Consider the following 21,972-nt stretch of genomic DNA (forward strand, 5'->3'; position numbering starts at 1 on the left):
CATACTGTGATAGTGCAGAGGAGAGACAGGGACAGGCATCTGTCTACATGGCTATCTAAGAAGAGAGAGTCTGAGAAGCTTCCGAGAAGCAGGAGGAAATTGCCCTAAGAGCAGCAATCTAGGGACAGACAAGAAAGCACACAACAGATAGAAAGGTCCTGAACTCTATGACCTATCTAACAGTCTTCTTGCTGCCCCCTTCAGGGTCTTCTTCTCTTTTTATCTTTGTACACCAGACATTGTCTATTCCAACAAAAGGGATGCCACAGTATACTAAAATCAGTGGCTTCTTTAGTCCTGGTATGGATTCTGGATCTGGTAGATGTCCAAAAATAATGTGATAATTCTGGATTCTTAAAAAAACAATCAGACTCCTCGCTCTCACACACACATACCCCTTCCATGAATTGCAGTTACTGTGGAAATTTTCAAGACACACTCTGGGCATGTTGTAACTATATTCCCTCCCTCCCCAAGTAGAATGGTAGCACTTCAAATGGCATTTCAAAAAGGACACAGACAAAATGGAGAGGGTGCAGAGGTGAGTGCCAAGGATGATCCAGGGCCTGGGGAACAAACCCTGCAAGGAAAGGCTGAAGGACTTAAGAATGTTCAGCCTGGGGAAGAGGAGGTGGAGAGGGGAAATGATTACTCTCTTTAAGTATCTGAAAGATTATCACTTGGAGAAGGGCAGGGAGCAGTTCTTGTTGGCAGCAGGGGATAGGACCCCCAGTAATGGGTTTAAACTACATACCGGCTAGATATCAGGGGGGGAAATTTCACAGAGTAATTCAGCAGAGGAGTAGGCTATCTGAGGAAGTGGTGAGCTTCACTGGTGATTTTTAAGCAGCAGCTGGACAGCTACTCAGGTGCTTTAGGCTGATGCTTGAGCAGGGGTCGGACTAGGTGGCCTTTATGGCCCCTTCTAACTCTATGATTCTGTGAAAAGCAATATTTTGATCAGAAAAAAATCTCCACAAGAAAGGGTTAACACCTCCCCCCCCCCAGGCTTCCCATGGACATTTTTCATTCTTTAAATAATTGCAAACTTTTATACACAGTGCAATATTTCATTTGGTCTAGGGCCTCTTCTGCATGATGGATAAGCTGATGACAACTCACTAAATACATCGTTGTTTTTCTGATCTCTGCACAGAAGAGTGAATTTACTCCGCAAAACTGATTTTGCTCTGCATGGTGAACTGCCTCTTTGGTGCTTTAAGCGTCTTTTAAGCGTTGTTTCTGAAAGAGACTTTTCACTGCTTCATTTCTCTCCTGCCTGCCTGAGATGCTCTATTAGTCATGCAGAGAAGCTCCTTTGGTTATGCAGATTAGTGACTGCAGTAGAGAACAAAGCAGAGTTGGCAAAACTACAGGGGGCAGGGCTATGAACTATTCCATGCAGAAAGCATTGCAAGGTAGTTCTTCAACAGACTATATTCAATGCAGAACAACGATTGTAGTATAATAAAGCGGTCTAAACTGGTTGTTTTTTAAGCTGTTTTATTTGGCTCCGTGCAGAATACCTCCTGCACCTCTCCATAGTATGGGCTGGGTCACATATCCAAGTTCCTTCATTTATTTCTTCCACAAGAAATAATGAAACGGTTTGTGTGTGTGAATGGGCTCTCCACAGAACCTTAAATCAAATACTTGGCTTTTCAGTGGACTGAAAGCTGAAACAGACAAGAGGAAGATTGCCCATTTTCATTTCTAAAATGCAAACTACAGATTTTATACAGCCTCAATTTGCCTTGGGGCCAAGGACGGGAGAGGGGGTTTAACCCTTCAACGTCCACTCTGGTTTGCTATTCAAAACCTGTTTTGTTATTAACAGGAGAAAGGATCTTGGTCCTTTAAACATGCCCACCCATTCCCCTTAATGTGCTAATGGCAAAGCATGGGGCCTGATTTCGAGCAGCAAAACCAAGAATTGAACACCTTTCCTAGCATAGCCCTCAGACAAATTGAGACTTACGGATAGAATTGCATTGCATCTTAGGGAAAGAATGCAATGCATGATTTCATCATTTTCAGCCACCAAATTATCCCTTCCTTTACCCGTACGGTGCAATCAAGTAAATGGGCGAGCAGTCTGTACATCCCACTGGGATTGAAGCAAACATTTATCTTACCAGCAACCTGTGAGTACATTTACTGTGTGGGCCTTTTGCCCCAGCCGAGCCTGATAATGCAGGCGTGAATCATAGCTCCCCAAAGTCAGTAAGCAGCTTGTGTGGTCTGTGCATGTTGCTGCGTTTGCCTCTATTGTTCTGCCCCTGTCAGCTCACAGGTAGCTTGACAAATGGCCGATGCACGAGTCTACTTTGTCTTTTTTTCCCCAGCTGTACGGCCAGTACACAGACCAGCTGCCCAGTCTTTCTGAGAAGGAAGCATCCGAATTCCTGAGAGAGAAAAAAACCCAGAGCCCCCAGAAGCGGAGCAGTCAGGCTGAAATCAAAGAGGAACGTTACTCCAAGTGCCACAGTAAGCTACCATAAAGCACAGTCTTCTGATAGCTCTTCTGGCCAGTGAGGGATGGCTCAAAGCCTCCTCTCCTCAATCTGCTATTAGTTCCAGTAAGGCAAAAAAAGACAGATACCTTTGTTGGGCTTGTCTTTTTCTCTACCGGGGCTAAAAGAAGCCAGAGGGATTCTGTTTTTATCAGACAAATGATACAAGGGGCTTTTCTCTACCTCGTTTGGCTTTTTAACTGCAGCAGTCTCCCTTCCCCCTTTACACATCATTTGCTGGTCATTGTTCTCCCGGTTTTTGTTCAGGTTTTTTCCTGTGGTTTTTTTCAGACCTCTTTTGCAAAGGTCTGAAAAAACACAGGAGAAATTGGGAGGGGGGAATGGGAGAAGATTGTGACAGAAGGATAGGGGGAGGGTGCCTTTCCTTGGGACGCTCCTGAGAACATCCAGGCTGACCTTCTGGTGTAGTTCAAGATCATTCAAGAGACAGGATGTAACAGAGTGTAAGCCCTGGAAGAAACCTTGGGGAAAATCATGTAAGTAGCCATGCAGTCTGGCATATAGGGAAGAGATTAAGAGAAATATCCCAGAGTCTACTGTACTTAACCCCCCACAAAATCTTTATAAAAAAGAAAGTCTATTATAAAAGAGAAAGGGGGGGGGGAACTGTTCATATTTTAAAAGGGTTAGAAAAAAGGGGTCAGAACAAAATACCGGGAAAGCAGACAATAACAGCATACAGACGTTCAACTAAACTAATCAAGTCAATCTAACATGGCTAGTTTCACTTTACTTAGTCTATGGCAGAGTTCTCAAAGCAAATGCAAAGTTTCTTGCCATAACTATGTAAGCCACCCAAAGACAGGCAGCTGAGAGGGGCGGTATATAAATTGCAAAACAAACAAATGAAAGATCAGGCCTGGTGGATGCTACATGAACAAAATTCTTTGCATCTTGTTGGTTTAAGCTTAACATCCAATTTGTTCCAGTCCAATTTTGTCAGGAGCAAAGACTGAACTTTTTGAGGGAGATGGACAGGACTTTCCAAGCACTTCACTGGGAATGGATCCTCTCCAGGCAAGCTGATTCCAGCTCACTCCATTGCCTCCTCCTTGTCTTCCACAGCCTGTGCTAAACGCATCCAGAAGTATGTCACCAAGAAACTGGGAGAAGACTGGATATTCTTGGTTCTCTTGGGCCTTGTCATGGCCCTGGTGAGCTGGGGGGTGGATTATGCCAGCGCCAAGAGCCTGCAAGGTAAGTGGGCTTATAGTCTCAAGAAAACAAGAAGCAAAAGAGAAACAAGTTATCTGTGCCTCATGGTGTAGTTAGGAGAGCAGGGTTGGCCAAAATGCGCCTCTCTAGATGACCATAGGCTACAATTACCATGATCTCCCATCAATGCTGGCAGGGGCTCATTGTTATTGTAGTCCACAGACATCTAGGTACTGTCTGCACTTATATTTTCTGAACCCAGATCCTGCAACGAATCTGCAACATTCCTTTTTTCTGACTTGAAACAGCTTTCAGCCAGAAACTATCTTCTGCACTTGAATAGTTCTAATTGTCAGTCTCCTCTTTCCTTCTTGCTTGATCAATGTGTGTGTGCCAGTGCCTGTTGGTGCATTTTAGCTAGAGAATTGGGGGTTCTGTGAAGCTCCAGCTGGCATTGAAGGAGCACGGGGCTGGAGAGGAGTTTATTTCCAGCTGTTTGTCCTCCTACTCTACAGTGAGAGCAAGCTGGGGGAAGGGGAATTGCCAGAACAAGAGGCAGCTTGTTGATTTTTGTTTTCCTGACTGGCTCTGCTGCCAGAGTGAGCAGGGGAGGGGGTAAGTGGAGGTGGCAACCTCAGAGAGAACAATGGAGGTGTGGCCAGGCTAGGAGGGGAAGAAAATCTGAAAGGCAATGCCTGCGTGAGGAAGAATGGGTTTTTGGAGCACTTTTTTCCAATCAAGTAGATCATATCCACTCTCTGATATCCCAGGGAAAAGGTGGGGTCACCCTATAGTGGGGACAGAAAGTTGCAGATGGAAAAAATTAACCTAATTGACAACAGATTGGAAATCAAATCAGGTGAAGATTGCTCTTTTATATTCGAGCTGATAGAGGATAAAAAACCCAGTGCAGATAAAACCCTGGAGAGCCACAGTTTGGCCACCCCTGGTGTAGAGCATCAAACAAAGACCTAGAGAGACCCAGATTTGAATCTACAACTCTGCTGTGGAAGCTAGGTGGGTGACCTTGTGCCCGTTATAATCAGCCTAACTTGCCTTGCAGGGTTGTTGTGAGAATAAAATAGAAGAAAAGAGAGACACATAAGCTGTTTTGAGTCCCCTTTGTGGGGGTGGGGGAAGGCAGGGAACAAAGGTAGCAAGCAAATAAATTAAATACCCTGCTTTCTCCCAAATTCAAAGACATTTACATGAAGTGTAGAACCAATATTATAAAAGCGAGATGCGTGGAGCAAGGAGAGGTCACTTTCAGCATTCCTTGCTCCAGAGTGTTTTGCAGGCACAGAGGCACATTTACAGAGGCTCCCCATATATGTTCTTCTGTTGGTGAAAAGGCAGAGGTGAAAACCAATTCTGGGCAGAAGCTGAGCCAGGAGGTAAAGAACTAATTGAGAGTTCAGGGGCACCTTTAAGACCAGCTAAGTTTTATTCAAGGCATGAGCTTTTATGTGCACACACACTTCCTCAGAGACAACATAATGGGATGAAACTTATAGGAAGAGTGTGAGAGTAAATTAACACACAGCATAATGAAAATGGGGAACAGATTCCAGAGATAAATAGGAAAAATACAGCAATTTGGCTTTGCTTTCACTTGAGATTGAATTGCATGGGAACCATTTGGCGTCCAATAAATATGCCACATTTAAGAGAATAATGGGCAAATAGATAACCAATTGCTGACAGCAGCTAGCTGAGCTCTTGCCCCAGCCCCTCCTTGAGGCCCAATCTCAGTCTCTGCTTTTGCTGAGAGAAACCAGTGACCTTGTTTGTGTTGGACTCGCTGTGATTTATTTCAATCCTCTTTGCATTCCTTGCAGCGTGTGCTGCCTTTAATAACATTCTGCTTTGGCTGTTTGTGGGTAGTCTGGGCTGGTGTAGCCACGGACTAGTAGCTTTAGCTCCTGACGATTTGCCAGTAACTAGAGCTGTCATCTTCGGAGGTAGGACATGGCAAGATGGAAATCTATCTGTGCCAAAGTGTGGGGTGTGTGAAAAGTCACTGTACATTTTATTTACTTTTCAGATGTCTGTGTGTGTAAGGTATCACATTCCTGTCTTATCTTGGAGGCTCCCAGGAGCCAGACTGTAACTAGGAAACTCGTTTCCTGAGTCTGGGTAGAGTTCATTAGCAAGTCGGTTAGGAAGTAATGTTCTTGCATCTGGGTAGAGTTCATTAGCAAGTTCATTAGAAAGCGCTTTTCCTGTGTCTGGGTGGAGTTCCTCTCACAGACTCCACACTTTGGCATGGTGAGAGTCTCATCTTGTCGTGTCCTACCTTTGAAGTTGCCAACCGCAGTCACTGGAGAAACAGCAGGCACCAAAACTGCCAGACTGCAGCCACACAGCCTGGAATACCCACAATGACCAGGTGACTCCGACTGCAAAAGCCTTCAACAAAACATTCTTCTTCCTGTTTCGTTTTTGTCTGCAGCTTACAAGTGGATCTACAAAGAGCTCCACCCCAGCATCCCGATGCAGTACCTGGCCTGGGTGACCTACCCCCTCATCCTGATCCTCTTTGCAGCCGTCTTCTGCCAGCTTGTGTCTCCACAAGCCGTGGGTGAGAGAGCAATCCATGTGTGATGATCGGCCTGCCTGTCAAACACAGGCAACCATTGACAGTGGCAAGCCCAGATTTTGAAACCCAGGTGTCCCTCAGTCCCTTCTGGGGCATGGGATACTCCCTGATTTTTTACAACAATAGGGTTATGCAGGTGAGGAGAGCAGATCTCTACCTGCACCCGATTTCATTTTCAATAGCTGGACTCATTGCATTTGAACCTATTTGGATATTTAGCCATGAGGGATGGAATGGATTAGTGTCCCAGACTTGCATGTTCTTGGCACCATCGTGTTTTGTTTGAATCTCAGTCGTGGCTCAGACAGATGAAGACCATGCATCTTTCTCTATCCATAAAATGCTAACTGCAGGCTTCTGCAGCCTCTCTTTGCCTTGGGGTTGTCAGGGGAAGGGAGAGACAGTCTGATCCTTTAGCCTTCACTTGGTTTAAAGGAGAGAAAGTATTGGGACTTTTGAACTTGGCTTGGTCCTGATTCCCTCTAGAGAAGTAGAGCTGGAGAGTAACAGAACATTTTGATATTATGCAGATAATAGTTTGAGAATGAGGCCGAGATCCAGACTCATAGCACTTTGAGGTTTAAAAGAGTAATCTTTACTAGGAAAAATTATTTACAAATATTTTTCATATTCATCTGCTTCAGTCTCCTTACTGAATCAGAGTACAAAGACTTAAAGAGTGGTTACAAAAGCAACATATTGCAAACCCTTATGGCTAGGCTGCAAGCAGACTACATGCACACATATCAGTAGTTGGAGAGACAGGAGGATGTTGCTCTTCCTTGCTAGCAGAAGAGCTAGTTCAGCTGCTTAAGCAGCTTAACAACAGACCTTCAAGGCTGACTTCACCAGATACTGATTGCAGTCCCATCAGAAAGCATGGTTGATATGGGACCTTTATTTTCTTCTTTAAAATATTAGTAGCACAGCACTGTATAGGCCTAAGGAGATGTGAGGCCTCAGTCTCTCTCTGTGAATTTCTTCTGTTTCTACTGTGCTGTCCTTCAGTGCTATTTTTTTCTCCTTTGTCCAGGCTCTGGAATCCCCGAGCTCAAAACTATTATGCGGGGAGTAGTCCTCAAGGAATACCTCACACCTAAAGCTTTTGTAGCCAAAGTAGTAAGCCTGACAGCTGGTCTGGGAAGTGGGATACCTGTTGGGAAAGAGGTGAGCATAAGTGCATGGAGGTGAGGGGAAGAGTAGGGTTGCCAGCTCTGGGTTGGGAAATACCTGGAGACTTTGGGCATGGAGCCGAGAATGGGTTGGATTTGGGGCAGGGAAGGTCCTCAGGGGAGTATCATGCTATGGAGTTCTCCCTCCAAGACAGCCATTTCCTCCAGGGGAACTGATCTCTGTCACCTGGAGATTAGCTATAATTTGCGGGGATCTCCAAGTCACACCTGGAGGCTGGCACCCCTAGGAGAGTGAATGACAGAAGACAGACGCCCCAATTAGTACCAGTGAAGCAGATTTGACCATCTTTGTTGTAAAAATGCTGAAATCTGAAGATGCTTCCACACAGTGTTTTTTTCTTTTGCTTTTGCTTCCGGTCTGGAATAAAACTGCATTTTAAAAAGCATCTGCCGAATGTTGTACTCAAACCTGCTTTGCTTTGATCTTTTAGAGCAGCCGCTCTCAACTTTTTTTTGGCCCCAGACCTTTGAGGAGTTCTTCTCCATTCCCAGGCCCCCTGCGGTAGGCTGGCCATTTGTGTAGTGAGCTAGGCTAAAAAAGGCCTAAGCTAAGAGTGAACTAAATCTACTCAACCAACCTTGTCTTATATATACACCAGCCAGATTTTTAGAACATTTGACCAAGAGAAATAAGTGTGTTCACCCCCCCCCCACCACACACACAAAGGAACGGATTACATTATCTCCTTTTCTTTCCTATTGTCAAAGGTTGAACTTTGTGACAAAAAGGATATTTCATTGGTTCAGTTCCCAGGGTCTGAACTCTTCCTGGGTCCATTTGGGGGAGCATTTCCCCAACCAGACCTGGTCCACCCCAGATTAGTGCCTCCAGATGAGGCAGCTGGGGTGGCGAGGTTCCACCATGCTGTGTGGCAGTGGCGACCTGATTTGAATTTTTAAGAATGGGGTATTGCATTGCAATGGGGAGGAGCAAGGCCTGGAGGGCCCGACTCAGAAGAACCCGTGTTTCCTTGCCACAGGGCAGTGGAGGGCCTGAGTCATGCATGGTCTAGGCCAGCACCGATGTCATCTGGAAGTGGGCATTAGTACTACAACCACAATAGTGCTGGCCTTGGCCAGTGTCCTCATGCAGAAAAGTTCCATGTGAAATCTCGGTCACTAGTGTGGATGCTACTATATACACCTTAGGGACAAAACGGGTGTGGGTAAAGCCTCGCTACGTAGAAGCAGCTTGAGAGTGAGAAGCTCAGAAAGCCTCATAGATGGGGAGGGAAGGCCTCTGAAAGCAGGAAGGCCCAGAGGAAACAGAAGCAGAGGAGAGAAGATGAAGCAATCTAGCAAAAGGCGCTGGAGATACTTTCATGGCAATGGGTGTGGGGGTGGGTGGGATACTGGCAGAGAAGTCTGCTTCCGTCTCCGCCCAATGTTGGGGTGCTCCTAATTCTGCTGGCCTTCTGCTCTTCTTTTTGGCAGGGCCCCTTTGTGCACATTGCTAGCATCTGCGCTGCTGTGCTCAGCAAGTTCATGTCCATCTTTTGCGGTGTCTATGAGGTAAGCGTTCTGCATGCTCCATCTGCTTTGGGGGAAAAGATTGTGAGCAACATTAGCCATGAGTGCCTCACAGGCCTTGAGTTCTGAAGATGGCAGTGGAATCAGTGGAATCAGTGGAAACCATAATAAATTCAGCAGTTATAAAGCAGATGGTTTAGTAATTACAGTAGATAGTTATGTTGGCTATCTGGTAGAGTAAAAAGAGATGGCTCTGTGTACACAGAGTACTGGGTAGCAGAAAGCTTAAAACAATGCTAAAACTTCTCAATGCATAATTGTAGTCAGAGTTAGGGTTAACAGTTTTGGTTGCTTGGTCGTCGTCGTCCCCCCGCCCCAAGATACCAAACCTAAAACATTTAGCGGACTAGACTTTTTCTTAGGTCCCTCCAGAAAAATAGAGCTGCAGAATAACAGCAGCGTGCAGTTACTAGTTACCTTTATGGATGAGGCATAAATCCAGACTCACAGCACTTTGAGGATTAAAGGGGAGACTCTTTAATGCACCATTATTTACAGCTACAACTGATTCAGGCTCCTTACTGAAGCAGAGTACAAAAGCTTAAAAGATAAGTTACAAAGAAAACACATTGCAAGCCACTATGGCTGGCTCAAGCAGACTACATGCCTACACGTCAGCAGAGAGCCTTAATAGCATCTGCTCCTTGCTTCAGAACACACATACAGGAAGAAACAGGAAGTGGGCAGGAGTTCACTTTAAATAAAAGAATCCTCAAGACATGTTTTTCTATTGTTAGCTCACTTGTGACCACTTGATTCACCAGTGGGCAGACAGGTACAGCTCAGCAGTTTAAACAGCTTAACAACAGCCCTTCAAGGTTGACTTCATCAAATTTCTTGCTGATTGCAATTCCGACAAAAGATCTGTCAAGTCATGGTTGACTTGTGGCAATCCCATAGGGTTTTCAAGGCAAGAGACGTTCAGAGGTGGTTTGTCATTGCCCACCTCTGCCTAGGAACCTTGAACCGCCATGGGGGTCTTCCATCCAAGTACTAACCAGGACCAACTCCACTTAGCAAGTACAATAGGGTCAAAATACATGATAGATCTTAGGTGAGTCAGGCGATAGATGCTTAATGTGACCTGTAGTCACACATATGATGGGAGGAACTCATGTTCAAAGTGTTCTGTTGCTTTGTGTGGCTCTGGAGCATTGCAAGGGGGAGGGGGAGAAGCAGGCACCTTGCTGGGGAGTGGCATGCCACTCCCTGCCATTGTATGGTGGGGGCCCCATGCCCCCTCTTCTCCCCACAACCACTGCCTCCGGGCAGTGTGTCGGGCTTTCCAGCACTGGTGTTTTGCATGTGCGCACGCTACGCCGGGGGAGTCCGCATACGCCGGGGGATTCCCTCCCCTGTGCATACTCTGGAAGCTCTGGGGCATGCTGTCCCGGCCCAATGCCCGGCAGCAGCCTGGCGTGGCTCCCGCCGTGCATAATGGGTCAAGGAGTCTCAAAGCAGCTTATAAACCCGTTTCTCCCCACAACAGACACCCTGTGAGGTAGGTGAGGATGAGAGAGCTGTGATAGGACTGCTCTGTATGAACAGCTCTAACAGGACTGCGACTAGCCCAAGGTCACCCAGCTGGCTGCATGTAGAGAAGGGGGGACTCAAACCCAGCTCTCCACCACTCTTAACCATGACTCCAAGCTGGGGGTAAACCAGGCCAGAAACCCCCTCCTCCCTCGCAGCTCTCTTGAGCTCACCAGAGTAACAGAATATTTTGAAGCTGAATTCCCTCAATCATGCATCAGGTTGGGCAACCGTGATCTCAGTCACGTCACTGGTGTCACGTATTTGGCCTGAATTTTGGCACCTTGAGAAGCTTGCCTTCCGTTTAAATAAAAGGCAGGGTCCTCTACCTCACAGAAGAATTCTGTAGTCGCTACGAATTTCTTGTAAAGAATCAGAGACCAAAGGTGGTTTTGCGGGGCTTCTGGCAGCCATGGGTGGGCCTTTAATCCTCTGCGCAGCTGTCAACAAGAACTAATTTTTTCAAGAAATGCACAGCTTTCTAGCCCTGTCCCATGGCTGCATCTCCCCTACTAAACATCTAACCCCGTTATGTCCACACCTCGTTCCATCCCTTGCTATTGTGTGCAAAAACATCTTTCTAAATTCCTGCCCAAAATCCCAGCTATCTATGCAAAACTGCCTGATTCTGTTTTCTAGACCCAGATCCCCGTGGTTTTGGCACATAATAAACAGACCTCTCACCATACCTCCTACCCATATATAATGTCTGGACTCAAAGCGATTCAAAATGGTTAACGATTTCATCCAGACAGACGAATGTATTCATGGGAATTGTCAGGAGAGCAGGCAGTGCTTATTCATGGATGTAGACATTTAAAACTTAATTTGGGAGCACAAAGCAGCTTACAACATTGCTCTCCCCCTCCTCTGTTATTTCCTTGTCCTCCTCGATTTTATCCTTGCAACAACTTTTGGATGTTGGTTAGGATGAGGGGTGTCCAGGGCACAGCGGGGACTCGAACCTGGTCCCTCAGATCCCAGTCTAGTCCTCAGATCACGAGACCCCAGTGCCACCATCCTGGGCTGTGAAAATGTGGTTTGCGTGAGCAGCTGTGTCCCGAGGTGGGCTGCCTCTTTAGAAGCTAATTGCGTGCAAGCAGCACTGGCTGGAACATGGAGGAGATCGGGGCTGGCTGTAGCAGATGCCTTCCCAAAGTGGCCAGCCAAGGCCAGGTTAGTATGGAGACTGGCACAGAGATGTAGATTTTGTAGGGATGAAAGCAGAGCCTCTCCATACCCGACCTGTTCTGTGGACTAAAGACAGGCTCCATGTGCTGTCCGAGAAGGCAGACTCTGCTGTTGCCCATGGCTTGGTTTTGGAGGAGGAGGAGGAAGAGGAGGGGGACTAACCACATGGCTGTGCTGCCTCTAACCCTGGCATGCCTCTTTGGCTGGGCTCTCTGTTCCAGAATGTGTACAGGCAGCTCGACCTCCTGGCGGCGGCTTGCGCAGTTGGCGTTGGATGTTGCTTCGGGGCACCTCTTGGAGGCAAGTGCATTCCCCCTATTTATACCCTTTCCTCTTCCTGGCTGACGAAATCCCTGGCTCAGACCCCGTATTTTCAACACATCTTGCTTGCTTTGTGGCGTTGCAGCAGGCCTGTTACGTATCACAAGGAAGAAAGCCCAGTCAGCCGAAGCAGAAGCAGAAGACGACGATGGACAAACGGGTTTGCAAGTGTTTATCCATCGAAGCCAAAATGAATGCCGATGAAGCCTCGTTTGCCAAGCTGCAGTCCCCCTCAGTGGCTAAACATATAATACGTCTCATATGTCAATTTCATAATCATACTTAATAAAGTATGGGACAAAATTAATCCGACATCCTTCGAAGCTGCTTACCTTCGTCGGTTTCCAATGCTGTTCTATACAGCATTGCTTGAAGCAAAATCTTAAAGCAATTTTCATATATACCTAAATAGAAATAGTTGTTATGACTAGCAATCTATCATAACCTCCCATAATTGAATCACCAAGCAAATTCAATTAAAGAGCCTTACTTACAAATATCCAGTCGTACAAATGGTCTCAATCTCCCAAGTCGTATAAGGGGATGTGGTGTGTACCTACAACGTTCCCAAAGGACATACCCCAAATATAGTAATAATACTGTTCACATCCCGAATTCATCACCGTTTTCAAGGGGGGAAGGACTCCCAATCCATACAGTTAAAGAAAGAAAGATAGTTTCAAATTGCTATTAAGACCGTGCGGGGTTACAGTATCCATTCTAAAGATGTAAAAGGCATTTCATGATTGTATCAGTCTTTGTGTATTGAAGATCCGTGATCTGTTCTAAAGATATAAACGAGGTTTCACCAGCACTCGTTCTGGCTTCCATCCATAAAGTCAGCTTGCCCATCAATGTCTTCTGCTTCTGTTATGTATTGCAGGCTGCACATTTTGGGAGGCTGACCACCCTGCTCAGATAATACAGTTATTATTATTTATTAAATTTATAGACCACTCCTGTCAGGCTTGGGGTGGTTTGCGTCATGTTAAAATTCAGTTCAAACTACAATAAATCAATATGTACCCTATGCTCCATTTTCCTGGTTCTTCTCCATGTATTCAGTGATGAGATGTTATGGAGAGCGAACAAAGGAGACTTTCTTTTTATTTTATTTATCCTAATGTTTGGAAGGCACAATACGGGGAATTTCATGTGGGTTGGCAGAGAACCAGAATCCTGAAAAATCAGGCTTTCGCGCATCATGTGCAGAGGCTGTACATCACCTTTGTACACGATGTATCATGGAGACCGTTTATGCACTGGAGGTTTAATGCTGGGCTGCAGGCTGGAGTTTTAGCCATGGCAGGTTGCCCTACCTCCTCCTGCACCCACACGGGGGAGCATTTGGCCTGGTGCACCTCATCTGCCCCCGATTTGTGCTGCTGCATGGGCGCTGGGGCAGTGAAGTTCCCAGTGCATAAACGGTCGGACACGTGCAAAAGCTGCACATTGCTTTTTTCAGACAACATGAGAACCATCAAGAAAACTGAAGTCAGCACACACTCCTTATATGTGCAGTCGGAAGGGACCTCAGTATGTGTAGTTGTGATGTCCGAAAAGGACTAGGGTTTTTTTTTAATCTCATGTGACCCAAGAGGGTGAAGGACAATCTGTGAAAAATATAAAGTGATGCAAGGAAAAGAAATCTCAAAAGAGACAGACAGGAAGTTGTCTTAATACACCTGTGCAATTGCTCCCTTCTCTTCCTGTTTACTTTACCCTAGAAAATCACTGTCCCTATTTTACCTCTGTGGGGAATTGGGGAGGGGGGGAGGCGTCATTTTGAAAATAAGTTGCTAATGTGCACAGGTGTAGTGGAATGTACCACTTTCTCTTCTGCTTTCACTCCCCGACTCCCTGTCTACATGGTCAATGTTACACAATGTGTTTGAGTTATGCTAGCTATTCTAATGTGAGTGTAACCGGCTCTGGATTCAGTGCTAATTCAATATTCTATTAAGCGGTCTTTCATTTTAAAGTCAGCTTATTAAAGTCACCTTCAGAAGCAAGTCCAGAAATGGTGACTGCAGATCAAATTGATGAAGTGTACAAATGGGAGACGCACAACTGATTTGATCCGGCCTGCTCTTTCCCTCAGTTCCCCTTCTTACTATTGTCTCAGTTTTTGCACATGCAGATCTTGAGATTCCCCAGCATTGGCTTCGTTAAATCTGTGGGCTCAGAGATCAGGATGCCGGGAGTCCATTTCAGCTCTTTATTGACCCAAGCACAACACACTGAACTAAGTTTCCCGGCCTCCCCCTATAGATACAGATCCTGAACAAAGGGATCTCTCCGCCCAGTAACCTCGTTGGTCCTAAGTGGAGACCTCTCTTTGGACGTTAACTGTGGCATCTCACTGATTACAGAATACCTGTAATCCATGTTTCCCATAGGCTGTTCTTATGATCCTAACTGGGATATCAAGCTCTGGTCCACAACAACCTTTTTGGTAGTTAAAAGGGGATTCCTCTCTCCTTTTTGATTAGCAGGAAAGCTGACTGCATTCCATACATCAGTGTCTGGCCCAGAGTGTACAGGAGTTTACTTCAGGGGCTTTTCGCACGCCTTCAAAATCGCACAATGGTTGCCAATTGAAAACGCTACTGATTTGCCGTTATGCACAACGTCGTTGACAATCTGCCACACACCTGAAACCGATCTGCAAAAAGCGCTTCCTTGTAGCGCTTTCAGGGAAATCCCCAAAAGTGGATTCACCCTCCGGAAAGCGATACACTCCTGCAACCAATCTGCAACACTAGCGAAAAAGACCTGTGCGTTAACATTGTTGCGGTTTCTACAAAGTCCCTCCCCCTGGCTCTCTCCTCTGATCTTCCGGCGAAGCGATCGCCATTTTTTTTCTCTCCAAGCGAGCGGGGATAAACGCACCAGCGAGCCTCTTTCTGTTTAGAGGCTTCCCTGGCTTCAGTCCCTCCCCTTCAGTCACTAAGCACAAAGAACAGAAAAGCCCGTTTGCTGATGTATTTTCCCTTTATTTTTTACACATTCATTCAGCCGAAAATCAGGCCCGTGAGAGGGGGGGGGATTTTTTTTTTTCACTCGGAGGGAGCGTGGCAACGATGAAATGACAGCTCAAACACACCAGGCAGCTGGATGGGTCTCTCCGTTGCAACGAATCAACACAGATTCGTTGCAATGGGTCTGGTTTTTTTTTTTTTAAAAAAAACTTTCTTAAAGGGAAAGGGGCTGTTTGGAAGCATGCTAACGGCTGCCCATTGGATTTTCAGTCGAAAATCGGGCCCGTGAGTGGGGGGGGGGATTTTTTTTTTTCACTCGGAGGGAGCGTGGCAACGATGAAATGACAGCTCAAACACACCAGGCAGCTGGATGGGTCTCTCCGTTGCAACGAATCAACACAGATTCGTTGCAATGGGTCTGTTTTTTTTTTTTTTTAAACTTTCTTAAAGGGAAAGGGGCTGTTTGGGAGCATGCTAACGGCTGCCCATTGGCTGCTTGACGGCCAGGGGCGGGACGAGCTTGGCAATAGCGCTTCCTTTCTAGCGATTTCTGCCGAGACCGGAAGCCTGTGGGAAACGCTACAAAACGCAACTGGATTCCACTACAAAGGCAGGTATGCATAACGACGAATTCCACTATTTTAAATGGCGATTTTTCATTCAGCAACCAATTTGCTACAAAGATCCCGGTGCGGAAAGCCCCTCAGTTTTCAGCCATGAAGCACAGGAGACTATGCAAGGTGGTTGCCATCTCCTTTGAGACGGAAACTGGTGCTAGCTGATTGTACTATCCTTGTAGGTGAAAGAGTCATTCAACTAGGGGATGGATTCTTCATAATATAGCCAAGGACAGACAATATACCAATGGCTCAGTTCACCTTCTTTTCTTCGATCCAGAGCTGACGATGGCCCCGGGGCTTATGTGAGGCAGTCCTTTTGCCAATTCCTTCCATGCTATCAAGTTTAAATCCCCCTCATGATGCAATGACAAATTTCAAAATTTGACTTAGATCCTTGAGCCTTTTCAGAATCACGCAGAGCTGGAAGAGACCACTAAGGGCTACCTAGTTTAGCCCCCCGCCTACTCAGGGACTTAAAAATCACACCCTCCTGACAGGTGCTTATCCAATTGCTTCCTAAAAACTTCCAACAAAGAAGACTCCACCACCCTTTGAGGCAGGAGATTCCATCTACGGACAGACCTCCCCATCAGAAAATGCTTTCTAATATTTATCTGGAACCTCCTTTCCTGTCATTTGAACCCTTTGCTCCTAGTCTTGCTCTCTAAAGCTGCAGCAAATAAGTTGTCCCTCCTTCGACATGTTTGAAGTTTTACTCTAAATATTTTAACACGTCTAACAGTGCATCTAGTCAAGGCTATGGTCTTTCCAGTTGCAATGTATGGCTGTGAAAGTTGGACCATAAGGAAGGCCGAGCGTCAAAGAATTGAGGCTTTTGAACTCCGGTGCTGGAGAAGACTCTTGCGAGTCCCTTGGACTGCAAGGCGAACAAACTGGTCAGTCCTAGAGGAGATCAGTCCTGACTGCTCCTTAGAAGGCCAGATCCTGAAGATGAAACTCAAATACTTTGGCCACCTCATGAGAAGGAAGGACTCCCTGGAGAAGAGCCTAATGCTGGGAGTGATTGAGGGCAAAAGAAGAAGGGGACGACAGAGAATGAGGTGGCTGGATGGAGTCACTGAAGCAGTCGGTGCGAACTTAAATGGACTCCAGGGAATGGTAGAGGACAGGAAGGCTTGGAGGATCATTGTCCATGGGGTTGCGATGGGTCAGACATGACTTCGCACCTAACAACAACAAAAGTTTTACTCTAAAGATATGACTTTTATGCGACTCATTTTTCAAAGATAAACCTTTTGTGTCTTCCTGTTGACTTGAAAGGCAACAGCGTAAAGGACTTTCTTGCTAGGGAATTCAGTGACTTCTCCACCCCTCCACCCAGTCTCCAGATCCTGTGGCATCCTTAACGTTGAATAAAAAAGAGAGCACTGTAGAAATAAATTTGAGTTTGGGCAGGTAGATTTGAGCTCTGCAAACGTGAGTGAGACTCTTCTGCTTGAAAACGAATCGCAACTCTCTCCAAAGGAACGGAATCGAAATCTAGAGAGAAGCCAGCAGACTCTAAGAAAGGCCCTGGTTCTGTCGTTTCATCCCAGCCGCACGACTTGGTACAGAATTTTCAGCAGAAGCACTTTGTCTTAGCCGGACAAGAATGTACTCCTTTAGGCATTTACTCTCTCCAGGAGGCTCCGGAGAGCAGGCATCCATCAAGCCAGAGGGAACATGAAGTGCTGTTTTGAGTCCTAACAGAGAAGGAGAAAAATGAGATAATTTAAAATAAAAAACCAATCAATATTAATGTAGCGCAAGCAGTTTGCTGGGTCTTCTCCCCCTTTCCGTTGTGATATGATCTTCGGCGATGGCTTTCTGCAAAGGCTCCTGGCATCTCGTATCGAATGAGCTGCAGCGTGCCCTTGAGGGTTGGTAGCTATCCAAACAGACGGCCAGAGAAATAATGCGTCCTCCGCCTCCAGTCAAGCGCAAAGCTTCCTCTTTGCAAAGGGAATGAGCCGTGGGAGACAACCGGGGTTTCATGTTCACGGGACAGAAAATTCCTCGACAATCCCTGTCTTCCTCTCTTCTTGCCTTGGCCCAATTCCGGAATAATACCTTTGGGGAAGGGTTGCTTTGGAATGAAAAGAATCCACAGAGATTGGGCAGGTTATTCAGTTCTGTGGGCTGAATTCTGTTGCATATGCAGATCCCCAGGGGGACCAGAGCTTGAGATCTGAGCTGGGGATTGTACGAACAGCCAATGGGGAACAAAGATTACAGCTGATCTGTAACCAATGGAATGCCAGAGTTAATGGCCAATCAGAGGTCTCCGCTTAGGACCAATGGGGTTACTGGGCGGAGAGATCCTTTTGTTCTGTATTTGTATATAATTTGGGGCTGTTTGTGGGTTTCTCTCAGTTCAGTTTTGGGTCTTATAACATCATACTGAGATCACGGTAAAGAACTGACCTAGTGGTACTGGCTTCCTTGAACCCACAAATTTAACAAATTCTACTTGCTGCCCCACTGTCTTTTGCTTGATTTCCCTCTACTCTGCATTCTCCCCACAGTTTTTTTCCTGCACAAATCCCACAGTTCCATAATATTTCAGCAGAAAAGTGGCCAGCATCCTATCCTGTATTTCTAGCTTCTATATTCCTGTATCTGTCCCAAAATACTAGATTCTAGAAGTCAGAAATAGATCAATTTTTTCAAATTCAGATTCAGGTTTCGAAGATCTTTATTGGCATGCAAAAAGAAAACAGGAAAAAAAAACCCCTAAAGCATTTATTTTTTTTATTTTAGGGGTTTATATACTGCCCCTTTCAAAATACCGTCTCTGGGCAGTTTACACAATCTAAAGACACAATAAAACCAATAAAACTAACAGCTATACAATCAAGTTAAAATTGTAAAATTTACAAAACTGCAATTAATCACTATTGTACCAGCCAGATAGATTCAAGTGGGTAGCCGGGCTGGTCTGAAGTGGGGCAAAAAAATAGTCTCCAATAGCACCTTTAAGAACAACAAAGATTTATTCAAGGCGTGAGCATTCGAGTGCAAGCACCCTTCCTCAGACTCAATGGACAACCATCATAACCAGAGAGATATAAGGCAAAAGAAAATTGTGGCAAATTAGTAAACTGTATCATAATATCCAGATTAAGCCATGTGAGGCCATATGATAATTCTTTGCTAAAACAGCTAATCAGTCCTTTTGAGTTCAGTTGTAGTTCACAAAAAAACATTGGAGCAGTAAAACTGTTTGTATTAGTAATTAATCGCAGACCCTTCCCCGCTTGTGAAAAGAAATAATTAAAAGAGACTAGTTGCTGGCCAGTGGGTCATGTAGGTAGTGTGCAGGTAGATTATTAAAGGTAACAAAGTTGCATGTGTACAGACTGCCATGTGTGCATATCCTGCAAAGTTTCTACTGGCAGTATCTTGCCAGCATGCATGGGTGAAGCCATCTGCACAGCAATTTGATGATCAGACACGATTAATCTACAGAAAAGGTTTGTGCTATTTATGCCACTTCCGTGTTGGCATTTTCAAGATGTTGTTCAAGATGTTTGCCTCTAATTTTTCCAGTTCTTATGGATTCCCCCCCCCCCCGTGACTGAAATTCACTCACATGGACAAGGTGGAGAATTCTGTAAGCATAAGGTCATGTCTTCTACCCCCAGAGCCAATGCTGTTGGGAAGGCTTCATACCCCACCACAATTTCCCCACAGCATTGTGGTGCATTCATGCGCATACTGGGGTTCCCCCAACTTTTCTCCTTCTTTCTCAAACCTGCTTTGCAAAGCAAAGTTTTGGGAAAGATGGTAGTAAAGCCTGGGCTGAATATTTTGATATCAGGAGAATGTTATACCAATCTGTGTAACGGATTCTGTGAGTTTACAGATTTCATTTGTTTAAGTAAGTGTCCGGCCCTTTCTGTTGCAGAGATATAAGAGGAAAGGCATATCACGTGAGAAGTTGGAGACTACTTTTTATAAACTTAATGGCTGGCAATTCAGAGAAGCTACTACCTATTGTTATAAAGCTGCAATCAATATTTGATGGTTTGAAAAAACATGGGGAAAGCCCCAATGAACTGGGGATGGGGTTATGACTGCTTCTGGAGGACTGGGTCTAGGACATTGTCGGAAAACCTGCCTTGTGGAAGCCCTGTGGCTGCTGTGATGTACCGGCAGCTGCACTAGGAATGGGGAAAACCAAGCAAGGCAGTCCCGGTGCGGAAGCCACCGAGAGATGAGCTGTTCATCACGAATTTGTTTTGGAATTCGGTCTCCTCCAGGAGCTTGTATGCAAGGGAGATGCAGGAAGGAAACTCTGGGCACAGAAAATATTTTTGAGAGGAGGCAGATCATGCGCCGTAAACAACGTATCCATCCATCATTGAAATGCCTCTAGCTTCCAGTTCTGTCACTTACTTTTCTTTTCTCCCGTTCTCCATGTCTTGTTTTATGTGCGTCTCTCTCTCTCTCTCTCTCTCTCTCTCTCTCTCTCTCTCTCTCTCTGTCTTCCTCTCTCTCTCTCATGTCTCTTCCCCCAGTAGCAGCCATATTATTACACCGATGTCCTGACTGTGGGATGTGCCGTCGGGGTTGGCTGTTGTTTCGGGACTCCGCTGGGAGGCAAGTGGCCGCTGATTCCCATCAAGCTTTTCTTGGAAGCAAGGTGCCCTCCCTCCTTCCCCGCCTCCAGCCAGAGCACATAGCAGCACCCTCCACTGTTTATATCTGCAGCATGCAATCGTGGCTCACCCACCAGTTCAGTTCAGTCTGGTGTTGTTACGGCCTTCGACCAGTAGAATCTCACCCTCCACATTGGGCCACTTTTTTTGCTGGAGAAAGTGGGGGTGGCCCAACACACTGGGCGCATCAGACAACTATCCAACCGGAAATGACAGGGCATGTGTTACTTTAGCACTTATGGATTTATTTACTTCACCAGTGTGGTGTAGGGCAGGGGTAGTCAACCTGTGGTCCTCCAGATGTTCATGGACTACCATGAATGGTAGTCCATGAACATCTGGAGGACCACAGGTTGACTACCCCTGGTGTAGGGGATAAGAGTGGTGGCTCCTAATCTGGAGAGTTGGATTTGATTCTCTGCTCCTCCACACACAGCTGGCTAGGTGGCCTCAGGCTAGTCACAGCCCTGATGGAATTGTTCTTACAGAGCGGAGGAAGGGAAGGCAATTGGAAGGCACTTTGAGACTCCTTTAGGTAGTGTAAAGCAGGATATAGGAACCAACTCTTCTTCTTCTTCTTCTTCTTCTTCTTCTTCTTCTTCTTCTTCTTCTTCTTCTTCTTCTTCTTCTTCTTCTTCTTCATTTATACTTGGTTCTCACAACAACCCTGAGAGTATGTATTCAGCCCAAGGCCGCCCATCACATTTGCATAGTAAGGATTCGCCCCTGGGTCTAATCTGATGCTCTGACTGTTGCACCGCACTGGCCTTCTATGTCACCCCGTCACCGCTCTCTGCTTCAAACAATGTTGCCACATTCTGCATTTAAGCCCTGTCCAGAATCTCAGAGTTCTCCCATTTACGATGGCTGGGTCAGTAGTCACAGATACTGGCCCCTCCCTTGAAGAACTGCCGCGGCATTTCCAAGCAGAATGAGACCTTCCTTAGGCCATAGCATCCAGCGGACTTAGGACTGCATGACACTTTTGGTTGGCTTTGAGCCACAACCTTGCAAGAAAAGGATTTGTGATACCCTGGTTGAGAAAGCCTGCTCTTGCCATTTGCTGACTTTGTTTTTCTTAATTGTTTTCAGATTATTAACTAGCATTAATTGTCTTTTCAGTTCGTTCTCTAGCTAGACATTACACTGATTAAGGGCTGGTCTGAGCCCCCCTCCCTACCCCTACCTCCACCCCCTGGGTCCTGCCAGACTAGACGTGTGGAGTGGGTAGGGGAGTTTTTTGTTCAAACTGAAGTCTCAGGTCCCTTGGGCCCAATTCAGTCTGGGAATATGGCATGCAGGAGCCTCAGCCTTCCCTTCTGTGCCATTTTCCCAACTCGAAACAGCCCTGAGGAGCTGCTGTTTGCCCCACTGGGGAAACTTATTAATCCTCCTGATTTTATTTCAATTTCCCCCAAGGGACAAATAAATAAAAACCTCCCAGCGTCACAACCACCCCCCTCTGAGTTAAGTTTCAATAATTGTACTGACCACCCTGAACACAGAACTTTTAGCACCAGTCCCTGAAAAATGGCTTGTCCAACCATTATGCATCTTCTCGTGCAAAGTGCAGCTCAGAGTTGTATTCTGAGATCATGCACGGCATCCACGAGCATTCCCTTGCACTTCAAGTGAAATGAACGCGCATGGTGGA

The 21,972-nt window shown here is 46.0% G+C and overlaps 1 protein-coding gene across 1 annotated transcript in view; it reads left to right on the plus strand.

Annotated features, from left to right (window-relative positions):
- Positions 1-21,972, plus strand: part of CLCN1 (chloride voltage-gated channel 1) — an 88,196-nt gene that overhangs the window by 34,487 nt on the left and 31,737 nt on the right. Inside the window, exons 2-7 of the mRNA XM_077345855.1 lie at positions 2,346-2,487; positions 3,600-3,731; positions 6,142-6,270; positions 7,322-7,455; positions 8,916-8,993; positions 20,181-20,259. Coding sequence (XP_077201970.1) covers positions 2,346-2,487; positions 3,600-3,731; positions 6,142-6,270; positions 7,322-7,455; positions 8,916-8,993; positions 20,181-20,259 — 694 coding nt within the window. The remainder of the gene's footprint in view (positions 1-2,345; positions 2,488-3,599; positions 3,732-6,141; positions 6,271-7,321; positions 7,456-8,915; positions 8,994-20,180; positions 20,260-21,972) is intronic.

Source organism: Paroedura picta, chromosome 7, assembly GCF_049243985.1.
Source record: "Paroedura picta isolate Pp20150507F chromosome 7, Ppicta_v3.0, whole genome shotgun sequence".
Taxonomy (NCBI): domain Eukaryota; kingdom Metazoa; phylum Chordata; class Lepidosauria; order Squamata; family Gekkonidae; genus Paroedura; species Paroedura picta.